Source organism: Bombina bombina, chromosome 6 (assembly GCF_027579735.1).
Source record: "Bombina bombina isolate aBomBom1 chromosome 6, aBomBom1.pri, whole genome shotgun sequence".
In the NCBI taxonomy this organism is placed as follows: domain Eukaryota; kingdom Metazoa; phylum Chordata; class Amphibia; order Anura; family Bombinatoridae; genus Bombina; species Bombina bombina.
Window position 1 is genome coordinate 516,729,093 of NC_069504.1, and position 21,855 is coordinate 516,750,947.

The 21,855-nt window shown below is 37.9% G+C and overlaps 1 protein-coding gene across 1 annotated transcript in view; it reads right to left on the minus strand.

The window, feature by feature from the left end:
- EFL1 (elongation factor like GTPase 1) overlaps positions 1-21,855 on the minus strand; it is an 869,365-nt gene that overhangs the window by 246,383 nt on the left and 601,127 nt on the right. The window contains exon 16 of the mRNA XM_053717412.1: positions 5,375-5,506. Within this exon, the coding sequence (XP_053573387.1) occupies positions 5,375-5,506 (132 nt within the window). The remainder of the gene's footprint in view (positions 1-5,374; positions 5,507-21,855) is intronic.

Below are 21,855 nucleotides of genomic sequence, written 5' to 3' on the forward strand. Positions count from 1 at the left end.
ATTTTTTACTTAAATCCAGTGAGTGCTGTCTTTGCTCTAGACTGTTAATATCTGACACATGCACCCTGGTATATGCTTTTTTTTTTTAAAAAAAGCATGCACTCACTGGATTTGTGAAAAAGATGCTTTTATTGGTCTGATGAAGGGGTGATTGATCCCCGACATGTTACCTATTTTTGATGTGCCAATAAAAGCACCTTTTTCACAAATCCAGTGAGTGCATGCTTTTTTCAATTTTATATTTATATCTGCTTGCACCCTGGTAGATGCATTTTTTATATATATATATATGTACACACACACAATATATATATATATATATATATATATATATATATATATATATATATACACATACATACATATATATACACAAATCATCATATCCAGAAAACCAAAATTATTCATAAATCTAGACTTTTCATTAATATTTTTTAAAAATAAAATTATTTAAAAATTACTATTTATCCCTGCCATGCCATTAAGCCACAATCCTCTGCCTGCGTCTTTGGTTTAGTTTTTGTGTTCTAAAATGCTACTAAAAGGTCTATATTAATTTAAAACAACAACTGTTTCCTTTTTTGATTAAAGTATTTTACTATCTTTATGATGGTACTATGTATATAAACGTATTCAACATTATATAAAACTACCTTTAGGTTACATGTATAAGCTGTTTTGTTGAATGTAAATATTGTTTACACTTGGTCCCACGCATTTCCAAGCGGTCCCATTTTTCAGATGCAAATATACAAAACTTCCAATAAATATATGTATGTGTGTATTATTTTATTAGATTTCGGATTATTACATTTATATTAACATACAAACAATTATTATGAGCAGAGCATCTATCTACGAGTTGTCCAGTATTTTTGCGGGGTACAGCTGGCAATCCTAGATATTACTATCTGTAAATGGTTACACCACAGATGTTCTTTAGTCTGTAGCAAAGTGTTGTGAGGGGTAAACATACAACACTCAGCCAAAAAGAAAACATACAATATAAGTTCCACAAAATACTACAACCATGTAAAATGGAATATGGCTGTACTTTAGGCAATATCTTATCCCCTAGTATGCTAAAAAAACAACACAAAAAGAGATAGTAGCTAGCTTAATGTCAAAGCTCACTTTAAATGCCATTATAGCAAATGCATAGCATGTAGCTATATAGTGAAGACCCATTTTTTCCAGTCTAAAGTCAACCACAGGGTATATGACCTTAGGGAATGCACAAATTGCAAGACCATATTCTCGGTCTATCTGGTTGAGTGTTCCCTGTGTAATAAACAATATGTTGGGTGCTCAACAAAGGAAGTAAGAAGAAGAATCAGGGAACACTAGAATGACATTGAGAGGGCAACTGAGTGCTCAGATTTAGCCAGACACTTCATTTTTTAAAACCAACAACGGTCGCACAACCAAGAGATCAGGATAGGGCAAACAGTCTGCTTTTCAGAGGCAGTCTAGATCTTCCATTTGAAGACCAGAAAACCAGCAGGGTTTAACACTGAAGGAGACATAATACATTTCTGGCAGAGATAAAGTTTTTACTATACATATTAAGTAATATTTCTATTGTGCAGATATGTAGCAATGCCATGATATAATTGTAATTGAACTATTTCTCCTTTCCGTTGTTTAAGCTTTTTCTCATACCCCATATGTAATGCAATTTTATATTCTCCAATTTGATAGTCCCATATGATGTGTTATGTAATACAAAAACTTTTGTACCTTTAAATGCTCAGCAAATGTTGATTAAATGGTGGGATGTTGGCGGTATTTAAAGGGAGATAAACCCCTTTTTTTCTTTCTTTCATGATTCAGATAGAGCATACAATTTTAAACAACTTTCCAATTATCAGATTTTCTTTGTTTTCTTATTATTCTTTGTTGAAAAAGCTGGGATGTAAGCTCATGAGTGTGCACGTGTCCACAACACTATATGGCAGCAGTTTTGCAACAATGTTATACATTAGCAGGAGCACTAGATGGCAGCACTATTTCCTGTCATGTAGTGCTTCAGGCATGTGCACACTATCTACCTAGGTATCTCTTCAACAAAGAATAACAAGAGAACAAAACAAATTTGATCATAGAAGTAAATTGGAAACTAAATAATGAAAGATTTTTTTGGGGGGTTTACTGTCCCTTTAAGGCCTGCTTCCTAACACATACTAGGTCTATGATTAAGGCTGACTGAGCTGAAACATGTTGGACGCCTGTTTTTGCTGAGATCATGGAGTTTTAGTTTAATCATTTTTCCTGATATTAAAGTATCTACATTTTGATTGTGTCTTGAGGATTTCCAGTATTTTCTGCTTACAACATGGAATATACACAACATTTTATTCCTTTTGTGCCAAAAAGCAGTATTTTTATCCAAAAAATGAACCGGTACAAACTATTAGCTCACACTCACACATACAGAAAGAGCAGTGAAAAGCACTATTGGTCTAAAAGAGGCTGCTCCTAGGTGGTAACTCACCATAGAACAAGCTACAGAGATGTTGTTAATTTCTAGTAGAGCACTTCTCTTTCTGTATGCATTTGTAGAATGATCCTGGCAAAGTCTCCCTAAGGGTAATTGGGGAAAGAGGATGTGGACTCCTTGCCCAATGTTCTTAGAGGAGTATGGCTGCACCTCACTGACAAGGCCCAAAGATGGCCGAAACTATTGTCTTGGGTTGCCATGTTCCAAGTTCAGAAGAGGATTGCGTGGTATTTCGAGGCGGACTGATCTTGCTAGGCAGGATTAGACTGATATACTTCATGGAGGTTCTCCTCTGTAAAAAAAACACATTTGGGATAAAGAGGCTGCTCCTAGATGGTAACTTGCCATAGAACAAGCTACTAAGATGTTGTTCGTTCTCAGTAGAGTGCTTCCCTTTCTATATGCATTAGTATTATGACCCTCTGGAAGTCTCCCTAAGAGTAATGGGGGAAACTGTAAGTGAACTCCTTGCCCAATGTTCATAGAGGAATGTGGCTGCACCTCACTGACAAGGCCCAAAGATGGCCAAAACTATTGTCTTGGGTTGCCATGTTCCTTGTTCAGAGGAGGATTGCCTGGTATTTTGGGGCTGGACTAACCTTGCTAGGTGGGATCAAACTAATATACTTCAGGAAAGTTCTCCTCTGTGGAAAGCACAATTGGGCTAAAAGAAGAAGCCCCTAGGTGGTAACTTGCCATAGAACTAGCTGTGGAGCTGTTGTTTGTTCCTAGTAGAGCACTTCTCTTTCTGTATGCATTAGTATCTCACAACACCTACCCGAGCAGGTAAAATTTAATAGAGGATAGAGGTGAAGGAAAAGAAAATATGTGAGGAGTAGTTAAATGTGGTTTAAATAAGTACAGTAATACACTTAAAATGTAAAAAGGCAGATAGTTATTGTAGATATAACTGATAAAGCATGTAGACTCCTCTATTTCAGCTGAGTTTTTACATACTCAGATTGCTACAAGGTGATCATCATGGCAAAAAATATGACCTGACAGAACCATAGGCTTATGAAAAAAAAACCATAGGTGGTGGGGATCATGTAATCTATAATACAAAGTGATATGTGAATCCTCTTTTTTGAGAGAGTAAATTCTCCTTTTTCAAATTAGTGTCCTGTCTCCATCCATCTGCCAGGTGATTATCATCACAACAACAAATTTCTCAAAGCATATGTCCTATTGTGGGGGGTCTTATGACTCTAAAGTAGCCTTGGGTCACCACAAAAACTAATAAATATATCATTAGACCCAATCATTTCAAATAAGAGGGTCACACCATTAACAAAGTATCAGAGCGCTTTTAGCTATCATAGTAATGTCATTTGCTTGTACTGAGTATCACTTGGAGATATTATATTAAATGGGAGAAATGGATATTAAATGGGAGAAATTGATGACAGTAAAATATAAGTTACATTTTGAAAACATTAAAACAGGGAATGTTCCCTTGTGAATACGATACAATAGAAAGTCATTGGGAACTAATCTTTGTGCTTGAGAGAAAGTCTTTCCGCCCATATTGAGGTATAGCTCAATCCAGTCCAGCAGCAGAGCCCAGGAGCTGCTTCATGACACTCTGTTTTGGTTCTCTGATATTCTCTATCTTGAAGGAAACACTAAATATATTTCTTTAAAGCCTGGACATCCCAAAAAAATGTAACTGATGCATTACAGTACCTGCAAGCTAGACCTAGTTAGCCTTTCCAAAAATGTGGCTGAAACAAAGAAACAATTTCTAACTGCATGCACTGTCACTGTTAAAACATAGCAAGTTACAGTGTGACTCAAACATGTAGATTATATACATTATTTCAACATGTTCTTTTTATCTGTGATACACTAAAGCCTCTTAAAAAATATTCTTGACTGATTAAAATGTGTTTTAAAGGGTTGAACAATTGCTTTAAGCAAAACAATTCATGTGGGCCTTCTGCTCAAAGTGGTTAATGTTTTTGTTTACTGTATAATTGCCTTACGTTTCCTATTTAGCTGTTTTGAAGCAGATAGGCTTCCACTTTCAATTTACACAAGATGTGTGTACATAATGTTTCACATAAAGCAGTTAAAAATAAATAACTTGAAGAAAGCCAACAAGTAATTGGAAGTGGAACAAACTGGCAAAGACGTGACTGTGGTGAATAGTACTTAGCAGGTATTAAGCAGCCTAGAGTTTAGATTCGCCACAGAAACCAACAGCTTTGATTCTTAGAGAAAAACTGAGGCTGAAGTGGATTAAGAGTCACTTAAAAAAAAACAAAGAAACAAAGGAGCTGCGCACCTCACAATATCAATAAATCAGCAAAAAAGAATCACAACTGGAAATACAAGGCTGACTAGCCACAAATGTACAGTTCATGTTCAAGAGACGCACCAATTAAATCTCACTTGTTTTAATAAGGCATATGGCTGACAAACGTTTCCAATCCTGGACAGTTTTCAGGCCTGAGCTTTAAGTCAAATTAATTTATTAACCTTATTAGACAAGAAGTCAATTTCCTCTAATTTAATAATCACTGGATTAATAAAATTCATGTATAAGAAAGTTGTGTTTCTAACTCTTTAATGCTTTTCAAAGTATTATAAATGTGATTATCATACACTTATACATCAATAACACAGCTAAATATTATTATATTATGGATCAGGAGACAAAAGCCGATAATTATCATTTATATACTAAGAGTTGCAGTGTTAACTAAAGTCATTTTACCAAAAGCAGCCATTTAAAAACAATTTAAATTGCACGGAACACTGGCTTTAAAGGGACAGTCAACAGCTTATTACTGCTAAACTAAATCACATATTGATTATTGCATTTTCTTAAATGCACACATCTTGTCTGTAAAAAAAAAAAAGCAAACGTACTTGGATGTTTGGGTTCAACTGCTACACGAACAATTGGTGTTGCTTCAAAATTCAGTGGAATAAATGGCGGACATGCTGGGGATGTAGACAACGTTGCGGACTTCAGAACAAAGTCCTCCAGTCCCCCAATACCTAAAAAAGAAAAGCAATACATCAGGAAAGCAATCAGGAAGTCTGACTGGATGACAGTCATTATTATCTTGTCATAAGAGGAGGATAATAGCGTGTATAACTCATGAAAATCTGTTACAAGAGGGGATTCACTTCGGACTGAGAAACTACATATAAATTAACTGCAAGTACTAAGAAAGATCTGATTCAATTAGATCTCCAATAAATTAATATTTTTGCTTTGCTATTTTCTACAGTTATGTGCACAAACAACTGCAGATGATTTCTTTAATTAATGGGACATTAAATAATAGTTATAAACACCTGAGAATATACACTTCGCCAGCAAGCTTGTGTACATAAAACATTCATATGTACTTAGAGAGATACCAGCTATAACATTAAGGGCCAGATTACGAGTGGAGCGCAAGTGATAAGGAGTTTATCGCTGGGATTTGCACTCGTCAGGCTGACCGCTGGTATTACAAGTTAAAAGTAAACGTGATTGCTTGCGTGCAATCGCGATTTACACTAGAATTTTTACCACAACATCAGAGAAACTTCTGGTTAACTGTTTTCTGAAACATTAAAGTTGCACAAAACACAACTAAAATATATTACATAGTATAGTTACACTCATAATAACACCATCAAATAAGAATGATTAAAAAAAATATCGCACACAAAAGTTATAAGGGCTCAAAGATATGACATAGAGATACATACATATACATGTCTAAAGATGTATATGTCTAAAGATGTATATGTCTAAAGATGTATATGTATATATGTATGTATATATATATATATATATATATATATATATATATACACACACACACACATATAAACACAGTATATATATGTCCATGGCTTTTTTTCTTGGGGTACTCAATGGTACTGTGTACCACCACCGCTGCCAACTCATAAGACTAATATTTGTAATCATCACGTAAATATTCTTGTTTTCACAAGAGGGGGTTGCAAAATACATCAAACATTGTAAATAATATTGTCCGTTTGCTTTTCTCAAAGTTACTGAGCAGAATATATCAATCAAAAATCAATGAGTACAAGCACCTTTTTTATGAGTACCGGCACCTTTATTCTTTTTTACAAAAAAGCACTGTATATATCTATATATGTATACATATGTATTTACAGACATATATACACATACATATGTACACATAAATACATATATATAGAAATGCATTGGAGCCTTTTGCAGTTAAGTAGATGAAAACATGTAAAACGCATATTTCTGCAATATTTATTTTTAATAAAGGTTTTAACTATGTATTTACTGTAAATATTTCACACTCCAATGTTTTTTTCACATAAAAGAATATGTTCTATGTATTTCTAAATAAATATTCCAATATATATCTGTATATATCTATACCTATATATAAAATCATGTATGTATATATATATATATATAACAGAATTTATGTTTACCTGATAAATTACTTTCTCCAACGGTGTGTCCGGTCCACGGCGTCATCCTTACTTGTGGGATATTCTCTTCCCCAACAGGAAATGGCAAAGAGCCCAGCAAAGCTGGTCACATGATCCCTCCTAGGCTCCGCCTACCCCAGTCATTCGACCGACGTTAAGGAGGAATATTTGCATAGGAGAAACCATATGTTACCGTGGTGACTGTAGTTAAAGAAAATAAATTATCAGACCTGATTAAAAAAACCAGGGCGGGCCGTGGACCGGACACACCGTTGGAGAAAGTAATTTATCAGGTAAACATAAATTCTGTTTTCTCCAACATAGGTGTGTCCGGTCCACGGCGTCATCCTTACTTGTGGGAACCAATACCAAAGCTTTAGGACACGGATGAAGGGAGGGAGCAAATCAGGTCACCTAAATGGAAGGCACCACGGCTTGCAAAACCTTTCTCCCAAAAATAGCCTCAGAAGAAGCAAAAGTATCAAATTTGTAAAATTTAGAAAAAGTGTGCAGTGAAGACCAAGTCGCTGCCTTACATATCTGATCAACAGAAGCCTCGTTCTTGAAGGCCCATGTGGAAGCCACAGCCCTAGTGGAGTGAGCTGTGATTCTTTCAGGAGGCTGCCGTCCGGCAGTCTCATAAGCCAATCGGATAATGCTTTTAATCCAGAAGGAGAGAGAGGTAGAAGTTGCTTTTTTGACCTCTCCGTTTACCAGAATAAACAACAAACAAAGACGAAGTTTGTCTGAAATCCTTAGTAGCTGCTAAGTAAAATTTGAGAGCACGAACTACATCCAAGTTGTGCAACAAACGTTCCTTCTTTGAAACTGGATTAGGACACAAAGAAGGCACAACTATCTCCTGGTTAATGTTTTTGTTAGAAACAACTTTTGGAAGAAAACCAGGTTTAGTACGCAAAACCACCTTATCTGCATGGAACACCAGATAAGGAGAAGAACACTGCAGAGCAGATAATTCTGAAACTCTTCTAGCAGAAGAAATTGCAACCAAAAACAAAACTTTCCAAGATAATAACTTAATATCAACGGAATGTAAGGGTTCAAACGGAACCCCCTGAAGAACTGAAAGAACTAGGTTGAGACTCCAAGGAGGAGTCAAAATTTTGTAAACAGGCTTGATTCTAACCAGAGCCTGAACAAAGGCTAGAACATCTGGCACAGCTGCCAGCTTTTTGTGAAGTAACACAGACAAGGCAGAAATCTGTCCCATCAAGGAACTTGCAGATAATCCTTTTTCCAATCCTTCTCGAAGGAAGGATAGACTCTTAGGAATCTTAACCTTGTCCCAAGGGAATCCTGCAGATTCACACCAACAGATATACCAAATTATGTGGTAATTTTTCTGGTTACAGGCTTTCAGGCCTGAACAAGAGTATTAATAACAGAATCTGAGAACCCTCCTTTGATAAGATCAAGCGTTCAATCTCCAAGCAGTCAGCTGGAGTGGGTCGAACGGACCTAGAACAAGAAGGTCTCGTCTCAAAGGTAGCTTCCATGGTGGAGCCGATGACATATTCACCAGATCTGCATACCAAGTCCTGCGTGGCCACGCAGGAGCTATCAAAATCACCGACGCCCTCTCCTGATTGATCCTGGCTACCAGCCTGGGGATGAGAGGAAACGGCGGGAACACATAAGCTAGTTTGAAGGTCCAAGGTGCTACTAGTGCATCCACTAGAGCCGCCTTGGGATCCCTGGATCTGTACCCGTAGTAAGGAACTCTGAAGTTCTGACGAGAGGCCATCAGATCCATGTCTGGAATGCCCCACGGTTGAGTGACTTGGGCAAAGATTTCCGGATGGAGTTCCCACTCCCCCGGATGCAATGTCTGACGACTCAGAAAATCCGCTTCCCAATTTTCCACTCCTGGGATGTGGATAGCAGACAGGTGGCAGGAGTGAGACTCCGCCCATAGAATGATTTTGGTCACTTCTTCCATCGCTAGGGAACTCCTTGTTCCCCCCTGATGGTTGATGTATGAACTTGGCCCTCGCTAGCTGAGGCCAAGCTTTGAGAGCATTGAATATCGCTCTCAGTTCCAGAATATTTATCGGTAGAAGAGATTCTACCCGAGACCAAAGACCCTGAGCTTTCAGGGATCCCCAGACCGCGCCCCAGCCCATCAGACTGGCGTCGGTCGTGACAATGACCCACTCTGGTCTGCGGAAGGTCATCCCTTGTGACAGGTTGTCCAGGGACAGCCACCAACGGAATGAGTCTCTGGTCCTCTGATTTCCTTGTATCTTCGGAGACAAGTCTGAAAAGTCCCCATTCCACTGACTGAGCATGAACAGTTGTAATGGTCTTAGATGAATGCGCACAAAAGGAACTATGTCCATTGCCGCTACCATCAAACCTATCACTTCCATGCACTGCGCTATGGAAGGAAGAGGAACGGAATGAAGTATCCGACAAGAGTCTAGAAGTTTTGTTTTTCTGGCTTCTGTCAGAAAAATCCTCATTTCTAAGGAGTCTATTATAGTTCCCAAGAAGGGAACCCTCGTTGACGGAGATAGAGAACTCTTTTCCACGTTCACTTTCCATCCGTGAGATCTGAGAAAGGCCAGGACAATGTCCGTGTGAGCCTTTACTTGAGGAAGGGGCGACGCTCGAATCAGAATGTCGTCCAAGTAAGGTACTACAGCAATGCCCCTTGGTCTTAGCACCGCCAGAAGGGACCCTAGTACCTATGAGAAAATCCTAGGAGCAGTGGCTAATCCGAAAGAAAACGCCACGAACTGGAAATGCTTGTCCAGGAATGCAAACCTTAGGAACCGATGATGTTCCTTGTGGATAGGAATATGTAGATACGCATCCTTGAAATCCACCTTGGTCATGAATTGACCTTCCTGGATGGAAGGAAGAAGTGTTCGAATGGTTTCCATCTTGAACGATGGAACCTTGAGAAACTTGTTCAAGATCTTGAGATCTAAGATTGGTCTGAACGTTCCCTCATTTTTGGGAACTATGAACAGATTGGAGTAGAACCCCATCCCTTGTTCTCCTAATGGAACAGGATGAATCACTCCCATTTTTAGCAGGTCTTCTACCCAATGTAAGAATGCCTGTCTTCTTATGTGGTCTGAAGACAACTGAGACCTGTGGAACCTCCCCCTTGGAGGAAGCCCCTTGAACTCCAGAGAATAACCTTGGGAGACTATTTCTAGCGCCCAAGGATCCAGAACATCTCTTGCCCAAGCCTGAGCGAAGAGAGAGAGTCTGCCCCCCACCAGATCCGGTCCCGGATCGGGGGCCCGCATTTCATGCTGTCTTGGTAGCAGTGGCAGGTTTCCTGGCCTGCTTTCCTTTGTTCCAGCCTTGCATAGGTCTCCAGGCTGGATTGGTTTGAGAAGTATTACCTTCCTGCTTAGAGGACGTAGCCCTTGGGGCTGATCCGTTTCTGCGAAAGGGACGAAACTTAGGTTTATTTTTGGTCTTGAAAAGACCTATCCTGAGGAAGGGCGTGGCCCTTGCCCCCAGTGATATCAGAGATAATCTCTTTCAAGTCAGGGCCAAAGAGTGTTTTCCCCTTGAAAGGAATGTCAAGCAATTTGTTCTTGGAAGACGCATCCACTGCCCAAGATTTTAACCAAAGCGCTCTGCGCCACAATAGCAAACCCAGAATTTTTTCGCCGCTAACCTAGCCAATTGCAAGGTGGCGTCTAGGGTGAAAGAATTAGCCAATTTAAGAGCACGAATTCTGTCCATAATCTCCTCATAAGAAGAAGAATTACTAATAATCGCCTTTCCTAGCTCATCAAACTAGAAACACGCGGCTGCAGTGACAGGGACAATGCATGCAATTTGTTGTAGAAGGGAACCTTGCTGAACAAACATCTTTTTTAGCAGACCTTCTAATTTTTTATCCATAGGATCTTGGAAAGCACAACTATCTTCTATGGGTATAGTGGCGCGCTTGTGTAGAGTAGAAACCGCCCCCTCGACCTTGGGGACTGTCTGCCATCAGTCCTTTCTGGGGTCGACTATAGGAAAACAATTTTTTAAATATGGGGGGAGGTACTAAAGGTATACCGGGCCTGTCCCATTCTTTACTAACAATGTACGCCACCCGCTTGGATATAGGAAAAGCTTCGGGGGGCCCCGGGGCCTCTAAGAACTTTTCCATTTTACATAGTGGTTCTGGAATGACCGGATAATCCCAATCATCCAAATTGGATAACACCTCCTTAAGCAGAGCGCGGAGATGTTCTAACTTAAATTTAAAAGTAATCACATCAGGTTCAGCTTGTTGAGAAATGTTTCCTGAATCTGAAATTTCTCCCTCAGACAAAACCTCCCTGGCCCCCTCAGACTGGTGTAGGGGCCCTTCAGAAACCATATCATCAGCGTTCTCATGCTCTACAGAATTTTCTAAAACAGAGCAGTCGCGCTTTCGCTGATAAGTGGGCATATTGGCTAAAATGTTTTTGATAGAATTATCCATTACAGCCGTTAAATGTTGCATAGTAAGGAGTATTGGCGCACTAGATGTACTAGGGGCCTCCTGTATGGGCAAGACTGGTGTAGACGAAGGAGGGGATGATGCAGTACCATGCTTACTCCCCTCACTTGAGGAATCATCTTGGGCATCATTTTTACTAAATTTTTATATGACATAAAATACATATAGTTAAATGAGAAGGAACCTTGGTTTCCCCACAGTCAGAACACAATCTATCTGGTAGTTCAGACATGTTAAACAGGCATAAACTTGATAACAAAGCACAAAAAACGTTTTAAAATAAAACCGTTACTGTCACTTTAAATTTTAAACTAAACACACTTTATTACTGCAATTGCGAAAAAGTATGAAGGAATTGTTCAAAATTCACCAAAATTTCACCACAGTGTCTTAAAGCCTTAAAAGTATTGCACACCAAATTTGGAAGCTTTAACCCTTAAAATAACGGAACCGGAGCCGTTTTTATATTTAACCCCTTTACAGTCCCTGGAATCTGCTTTGCTGAGACCCAACCAAGCCCAAAGGGGAATACGATACCAAATGATGCCTTCAGAAAGACTTTTCTATGTATCAGAGCTCCACACACATGCAGCTGCATGCCATGCTGTCCTCAAAAACAAGTGCGCCATACCGGCGCGAAAATGAGGCTCTGACTATGATTAGGGAAAGCCCCTAAAGAATAAGGTGTCTAAAACAGTGCCTGCCGATATAATCATATCAAAATACCCAGAATAAATGATTCCTCAAGGCTAAATATGTGTTAATAATGAATCGATTTAGCCCAGAAAAAGTCTACAGTCTTAATAAGCCCTTGTGAAGCCCTTATTTACTATCTTAATAAACATGGCTTACCGGATCCCATAGGGAAAATGACAGCTTCCAGCATTACATCGTCTTGTTAGAATGTGTCATACCTCAAGCAGTAAGAGACTGCACACTGTTCCCCCAACTGAAGTTAATTGCTCTCAACAGTCCTGTGTGGAACAGCCATGGATTTTAGTTACGGTGCTAAAATCATTTTCCTCATATAAACAGAAATCTTCATCTCTTTTCTGTTTCTGAGTAAATAGTACATACCAGCACTATTTTAAAATAACAAACTCTTGATTGAATAATAAAAACTACAGTTAAACACTAAAAAACTCTAAGCCATCTCCGTGGAGATGTTGCCTGTACAACGGCAAAGAGAATGACTGGGGTAGGCGGAGCCTAGGAGGGATCATGTGACCAGCTTTGCTGGGCTCTTTGCCATTTCCTGTTGGGGAAGAGAATATCCCACAAGGATGACGCCGTGGACCGGACACACCTATGTTGGAGAAATAGGTATTGATATATATACTGTATATATATTGCACTAAAAATAAATATCTGTAGAAATATGTATTTATGAATAAATAGAACATATTCTGTTATTTGAAGAACATTGGAATGTGAAATATTCATATTTTCATGTCGGGTTAGCGCAAATGAGAATATGCAATTGGGTTTGCGCGAGAGTGGGGTGTTAATATTTTTTTCTCCATTGACATCTATGGGGGAATAAGTAAATGCACATGCGATATTCTAACGTCAGCTTTTTGTGCTTGTTGGTTAGCGTGAGAGCAAAAAAAGTTTACTTTTAACTCGTAATATGAGCGCAACCCGACAGGCACACAAAGCTTACTTCTAGCGCAATTATCAATCGTATTCTGGCCCTAAATTAAAGGGCCATAATACCGAAATATTTAAACACTTGAAAGTGATGCAGTATAGCTGTAGAAAGCTGACTAGAAAATATCACCTGAACATCTCTATGTAAAAAAGAAAGATACTTTACCTCAAAAGTTTCTCAGTAGCCACCTCCCATTGTAAAGGATTTCAAAGCAGCATATTAGTGTGTCTGTCCTGGGACAGCTTAGGGGTTGAGCCTCGTGCACTCTCATGTTATTTCCCTATTCAGTTTAAAGGAAGTTTACAATGAAATCTCATGAGAGTTAAGTCAAATCTCATGAGATCACAGTAAAAGAGTTCATGACCTCAGCACTGCTGATGCTGATTGGCTGCTGTTCATTTCTTCATTTTTTTTTACCTGCAGCTGGGCTGCAGCTGAGTATAACTTTATACACAGAACTTACTCCGCTGAGCTGAGGAGATTGTGAGGTAAAATATCTTCCTTTTTTACATAGAGATGCTCATGTGATATTTTCCTGTAAGCTTTTTACAGTTATACTGCATCAGTTTCAAGTGATTTAGCATATGAGTATTATGTCCCTTTAATAACTTTATAGCAGCATTTGCTTTTAGGAACATTTTCTTTCTGGACCTGGCTAGGTCAACTCCCCCAATTAGGAATTAGTTTCTCAGTGTGATTGACAATGTTTTCATGGACCAGCATTTATTACAAAACCCTTCATCATCTCTTTTACCCTTTCTGGCTTTGTGTTCTTTTAAGATGGATTGGCAACGTTACAGCAAAACTATATTTTGCAATAAAAGTGAGGCTAAAGGTGGTTAAGGTATGGATACTATTGACAGACACATCCAGAAATCAACAATATATAACTGCACAATAATTCATAGGTAGTATCATGGACTGTGAACCTGTAAGGATATGAATGTAAATATAAGGAAAGACGTGGTGAAGATAACTTGCTGAAGTTCGAACCAAGCATCAGAAAGGGGAAGAAAATGGATTTAAGTGACTTTGAAGGTGGCAAGGTTGTTGGTGCCAGACGGGCTGGTCTGAGTATTTAAAAAACTGCTGATCTACTGGGATTTTCAAGCACAACCATATCTAGGTTTTACAGAGAATGGTCCGAAAAGAGAAAATATCCAGTGAGCGGCAGTTGTATAGACAAAAATGCCTTGCTGATGTCAGAGGAGAATGGGCAGACTGGTTTGAGATGATAGAAAGGCAACAGTAACTCAAATAACCACTCATTACAACCAAGGTATGCAGAATACCATCTCTGAATGCAGCAGCAGAGGACCACACCAGGTGCCACTCCTGTCAGCTAAGAATAGGAAACGTAGGCTACAATTCACACAGGCTCACCAAAATTGGCCAATAGAAGAATGGAAAAATGTTACCTAGTCTGATGAGTCTCGATTTCAGCTGCGACATTCAGATGGTAGGGTCAGAATTTGGCGTAAACAAAATTAAAGCATTGATCCATCCTGCCTTGTATCAACGGTTCAGGTTGGTGGTGGTGGTGTAATGGTGTAGGGGATATTTTCTTGGCACACTTTGGGCCCCTTAGTACCAATTGAGCATTGTTTAAACAACACGGCCTACCTGAGTATTGTTACTGACCATGTCTATCCCTTTATGACTATAGTGTACCCATCTTCTGATGGCTACTTCCAGCAGGATAATGCAACATGTCACAAAGTTCAAATCATCTCAAACTGGTTTCTTGAACATGGCAATGAGTTCACTGTACTCCAATGGTCTCCACAGTCACCAGATCTAAATCCAATAGAGCACCTTTAGTATGTGGTGGAAAGGGAGATTTGCATCATGGATGTGCAGCCAACAAATCTGCAGCAAATGCGTGATGCTATCATGTCAATATGGGCCAAAATCTCTGAGGAATGTTTCTAACACCCTGTTAAATCTATGCCATAGTAATATAGTAATATATATATATATATATATATTAGTTAGAGAGTAGATATTATAAATTAATTTGGGTCTCTTTATTTAAGAATTGTATTTAACATTAAAGGGACATGAAACCCAAAATATTTATTTCCTGATTTAGACAGTGCACGTAATTTTTAAATAAATTTCCAATTCACTTCTTACATCTATTTTGCTTTATACTCTAAATATCCTTTGTTGAAATTCATACCTAAGTAGGCTAAAGAGCAGCAAAGCACTACTGGGAGCTAGCTTCTGATTGACGATTGCAAATATATACCTCTTTTGATTGGCTCACCTGATGTGTTTAGCTAGCGTCCTGTAGTGCATTGCTGCTCTTTCAACAAAGGATACAGAATGATGCAAATTTAATATTAGAAATAAATTGGAAAATTGTTTAAAATCTTATTCTCTAACTGAATCATGAAAGAAAAATGTTGGGTTTCATGTCCCTTTAATATATTATAATGTATTAACTGAGCAGAATCAGTTCAAATCATCCTTACCTTTAAGAACGTATGACCACTTGTCATCTACAGAGGGATAAACTAATTATGGCGCCGGGTTTCACGTCCCTTTAATATATTATAATGGATTAACTGAGCAGAATCAGTTCAAATCATCCTTACCTTTAAGAACGTATGACCACTTGTCATCCACAGAGGGATAAACTAATCATGGCGCCCTCGAGTGGCCCACAGACCTGGAAGTGACTTAGAAGGTTGAAGTAAGAGAGCTTAAAGGGACAGTATAAACCAATTTCCATATAACTGCATGTAATAGACACTACGATAAAGAATATGCACATGCTGATAACAAATCCAGTATAAAACATTTTAAAAACTTAATTAGAAGCTCTCAGTTTAGCACTTTTGATTAGGTTGACTGGAACACCCTGTGAAAGCAGACACTCCTCCCCCCCCCCTGCATATGAAAATACCCTTTACACAAACAGGAGCAAGCTGGAGTAGGCATACATCAGTATACTCCTAAAACTTTGGCGCTTGGTTAGGAGTCTGAAAATCAGCACAATGTTATTTAAAAATAAGCAAAACTATACATTAAAAAAACTGTATGAGCTATATAAATGGATCATCTACAAAACATTTATGCAAAGAAAAATCTAGTGTATAATGTCCCTTTAAGGGAGCTGGATGGAGGAATAAATATTCAAACCCCTCAATTTAATGGATATTAAATAGTAAATACATGCTACACATAATGATGTATTTGAAGCAAAGATTAGACTTAGAATAATATGTAGCTGTATTTTCTACCATTGATGACGTAAGTGTAAAAGTTTAGTTTCTATAAAGTACTCTAGTTTCTATACACTAATGTGTGCTGTTGCCATGTTTGAAATAGTTTTATATTTATCTCTGTCTTCTGTGGAGAACAATTTGAGAAAGATCTATAAACCAGGCAATAAAGTAGAGTTTGTGTAAACAAGGCTGTATAGAAAGCCACACAACCTTGTTTGTATTAGTCGGTCTTATTGCCTGTTATATATCTGTTCCTTATTGTTTGACGCAGGACAGTAAGATAAGCTTTGCAGTCAAATACATTGCCATATACCATATCCCTTTTAACCCTTATAAATTTTTTTTTAATATTTATATGATTTTTTTTCCTATCAGAAATTGTATTATATATATGAGTGTAATAGTTTATTTTGATATGTTTATGATGTGTTTTGTGAACTTTTTTTTTTTTTAACTCTTACACTTAATACTGTCTTCAGGCGCACTAATATTTTGTAAATTGTAATATGCACGTTAACACGGTCGCAATATTACTTATAATGCACCCGCACCACTTGTAATCTGGCCCTTTATGTGAAAATTTATACGCGTAGGAACAAATAAATAGGAAAAATCCTTAACTGACAACAATACATTGTCTATGAGTAAACATTTATACAAATTGTGTACAGAGAAAAGATGTAGTGACATACAAATACACCTTTTAATAAACAACTCCATACTCCTTTCTCTATTGGAACTACAGGAAAAAGAAATCTTATGAATTCCCAACTGGTTTAACTAAAGGCGGTTACGTAGTTATCTATTTGGTCACTAATAATCAAACATTGACGGTCCCCCTTACTAATTTTGAGAAGTTTTCACCTACACAACACACAATGTTGTTCTCAATCTCTGTGGCTTTGCTAGAGATCAATTACAAAATTCTACACAGGTGGTACCTCACTCCCCATAAACTACAGACTTTTTTTTCTTGTAAAAGGAAAAGGTGCTAGAGATACGGAAATGTGATCAGCACTATGGGACACCCAAATCTCCCAATTTTGGCTTAATACAACGCAAGAACTCAAGTTAGCCCTCATCGCCACATGCCAACTTGAATACTTAGTGTGGTTGTTGAATAAGCCTCCAAAAATCCCCTTACCTCATCAATGAAACAGCTTCCAAATCTTGGCAAACAGTGCTAGATACTTAATATTGCAAAATCCAGAAAAACAAAGAAACATCTACAGTAACAATGTGGAGACACAGAGAATCAGAATTTGTAGAACTAGAAGAATTTTATTTTCAGAAACACAATAAAATGAATGGAGATTTATATTGCCATGCAGTTCTTATGGGAAGGGTATCTTTCTCAAATCTACAAAATTCAGTTTTTGCTGTGAGGGACACTCAAGACAAAATTAAACTTTATTATTCAGATAGAGCAGCAATTTTAAACAACTTTCCTATTTACCTTCATTAACAAAATGTGCAGTCTTTTTATATTTAAACTTTTTGTGTCACCAGCTCCTACTGAGCATGTGCAAGAATTCACAGAATAAACGTGTATGCATTTGTGATTGGCTGATGGTTGTCACATGATACAGGGAGAGTGGAAATGAACATAACCTTGAAATTTGTCAGAAAAAAATCTACTGCTCACCTGGGGCCCGATCCGATAAAAATCGTCGCCCGCAAAAGCTGGCGACGCCAATATTTGCGCTGGTTTGGTATCCTATATACGGCGTAACTTAGAAGTTACGCGCGTATATTTCTGGCGTCGCCCATAGTTTTTTGGGCCATAGACAGGTATACCAAACCAGCGCAGTTTGGTATCCAATATACAGTGTAAGGACTTACGTGGCGAAAATGGAGAAATCTTACTCCATTTTCACCTCGCCACAAAAAGTAGCCGTAAGAAGCCTTACGCTGACTATTGGAGCCCCGTAACTCCCTAAACTAGCTACAAAATAAACCTAACACCTAACGCAAGCGCAATGTCTATCTACCTGTCAACCGCGATCCCCCGCCACAATCCCTAATAAAGTATTTAACCCCTAAACCGCCGCTCACGGACCCCACTGCCAGCTACATAAACTAACCCCCTACTGTGAGCCCCTAAAACCGCCACCATCTAACTGATCTATCCCCTAATGTGAACCCCTAAAACCGCCGCCATCTACCTGATCAATCCCCTAATGTGAACCCCTTACACCGACGCCATCTACCTTATCTATCCCCAAATGTGACCCCTTACACCGCCGCCACCTATATAAAAATTATTAACCCCTAATCTAATCCCCCTATACCGCCGCCAGCTATATTAATATTATTAACCCCTAATTTAATCTACCTACCCCGCCGCCAGCTATATTATCTATATTAACCCTAAGTATATTATAGTTAATATAGTTATTACATTATCATAATTATATTAGGGTTAATATAGTTAATATAGTTACTGTAGTATGTATATTAACTATATTAACTCTATCTAACCCTAACACCCCTAACTAAATTCTTATTAAATAAATCTAATTCATATTATAAACTAAAATATTCCTATTTAAATCTAAATACTTACCTATAAAATAAACCCTAAGATAGCTACAATATAATTAATAATTACATTGTAGCTATGTTAGGGTTTATATTTATTTTACAGGTAAATTGTTAATTATTTTAACTAGGTATAATAGCTATTAAATAGTTATTAACTATTTAATAGCTACCTAGTTAAAATAATTACCCAATTACCTGTAAAATAAATCCTAACCTAAGTTACAAATACACCTACACTATCAATAAATTAAATAAACTACAAATATCTATCTAAAAATATAATTAAATAAACTAAACTAAATTACAAAAAATAAAAAAAGATTACAAGATTTGTAAGCTAATTACACCTATTCTAAGCCCCCTAATAAAATAATAAAGCCCCCCAAAATAAAAAAAAATCCCTACCCTATTCTAAATTAAACAAGTTCAAAGCTCTTTTACCTTACCAGCCCTTAAAAGGGCCTTTTGCGGGGCATGCCCCAAAGAAAACTGCTCTTTTGCCTGAAAAAAAAAACACAATACCACCCCCCAACATTACAACCCACCACCCACATACCCCTAATCTAACCCATACCCCCCTTAAATAAACCTAACACTACCCCCCTGAAGATCTCCCTACCTTGTCTTCACCAAACCAGGCCGAACTCCTCATCCGATCCGGGAGATGTCTAACCAAGCAGCAAAGAAGAAGTCTTCATCCCGGCGATGTCTATCCAAGCGGCAAAGAAGAAGTCTTCATCCCGGCAATGTCTTTATCCAAGCGGCAGCAAAGTCTTCTTCCATCCGGCAGCATCTTCCATCAAGCGGCATCTTCAATCTTCTTTCTTCGCTCCACCGACGCGGAGCATCCATCCCAGCCGACGACTGAACGACGAATGAGGTACCTTTAAATGACGTCATCCAAGATGGCGTCCGTCGAATTCCGATTGGCTGATAGGATTCTATCAGCCAATCGGAATTAAGGTAGAAAAATCTGATTGGCTGATTGAATCAGCCAATCAGATTCAAGTTCAATCCGATTGGCTGAACCTAGAATCCTATCAGCCAATCGGAATTCGACTGACGCCATCTTGGATGACGTCATTTAAAGGTACATCATTCGTCGTTCAGTCGTCAGCCGGGATGGATGCTCCGCGTCGGTGGAGCGAAGAAAGAAGATTGAAGATGCCGCTTAATGGAAGATGCTGCCGGATGGAAGAAGACTTTGCTGCCGCTTGGATAAAGACATCGCCAGGATGAAGACTTCTTCTTTGCCGCTTGGATAGACATCGCCCGGATCGGATGAGTTCGGCCTGGTTGGGTGAAGACAAGGTAGGGAGATCTTCAGGGGGGTAGTGTTAGGTTTATTTAAGGGGGGTTTGGGTTAGATTAGGGGTATGTGGGTGGTGGGTTGTAATGTTGGGGGGTGGTATTGTGTTTTTTTTTCAGGCAAAAGAGCAGTTTTCTTTGGGGCATGCCCCGCAAAAGGCCCTTTTAAGGGCTGGTAAGGTAAAAGAGCTTTGAACTTGTTTAATTTAGAATAGGGTAGGGAATTTTTTTTATTTTGGGGGGCTTTATTATTTTATTAGGGGGCTTAGAATAGGTGTAATTAGCTTAAAAATCTTGTAATCTTTTTTTTATTTTTTGTAATTTAGTGTTTGTTTGTTTTTGTAATTTAGTTTAGATTATTTTATTGTATTTTAGTTAAGATAATTGTAGTTTATTTAATTTATTTATAGTGTAGGTGTATTTGTAACTTAGGTTAGGATTTATTTTACAGGTAAATTGGTAATTATTTTAACTAGTTAGCTATTAAATAGTTATTAACTATTTAATAGCTATTGTACCTAGTTAAAATAAATATCAAGTTACCTGTAAAATAAATATAAACCCTAAAATAGCTACAATGTAATTATTGGGGTCGATACAGAGCTTGCTAAATCGGCCCTTTAAGTGCTACTGCATTGTCTTGTTATCATGCATTTGTTGATAATGCAAAGCTACTGTATTTACTGGTCCTTTAAGGCTTTGGACAGACTAATTTTCTTCCAATATTTCAGCAATGCTATTTTTTGCAAAATGTGTCACATAAAGGGTTAATGCAGCTTTGGTTTTTATAGCAGAGTGTCTGGTTGAACTGTAATACCGCTCCTAACTTCAGTCAATATTTACCTGCTCGAGTCTCCCACCCAATACCATGTATGCACTAGTGAACAAAGTAAAGACTCTTTTTTTTTCCCATGGAGTTTTTACACAGTTTTTTTTTACCCTATAACATCAAACATCAAAAGACACAACAGTATCTATAACAGCTTTTAGAGAAAAAAAATGCTGTCTTGCACTTCTTAAATATGTCCCTTATTTATTTTTGCCGAAGCTTTCTTAGAAAACATAGACGTTATTGCTAAAACACCTAAGGTGAAAAAGGGGAAAGAAAAAGTAAGAAAGAAACAGGCTCTAAAAGTGTGACGTAATAAAGACAATAAACATTGGTCTAAAACTAAATATTTGTACGCTGCCTGTGGGGAACAAAAGGTGATGCACAAAATACTGTCAAAGCAGTTTTGTATATAAGATTACCACATGATTACTAATCAACTGGCCCATGATTAAAAAGGTTATCTATAGCTGGCTGTATGCCAAATGGAACCATAAGAAACACTATCTGAACACTAACAATCTCAGCTGACACATAACAGATAAGAACCTTTGAAGTCCAGCAAAGTAAAGTAACCAGATTTTTAATACAGGTGTTCAGCTGAAGAATTAATTCAGAGCAACATTATTAAAAGATATGTGAGAATTGTGCCTTGGTTCTGATGACAGAAATGTACATCACAAGTGTGTACAATACGCCAACTTAAATACAGAGACACAAATGTTTAGTTCTCAAAAACTTTAAAAAGAACATTAAAAGGGACATGAAATCCACAATTTTGCTTTCATTATTCAGATAGAGAATACAATTTTAAACAACTTTCTAATTTACTTCTATTATCTAGATTATTTAATTCTCTTG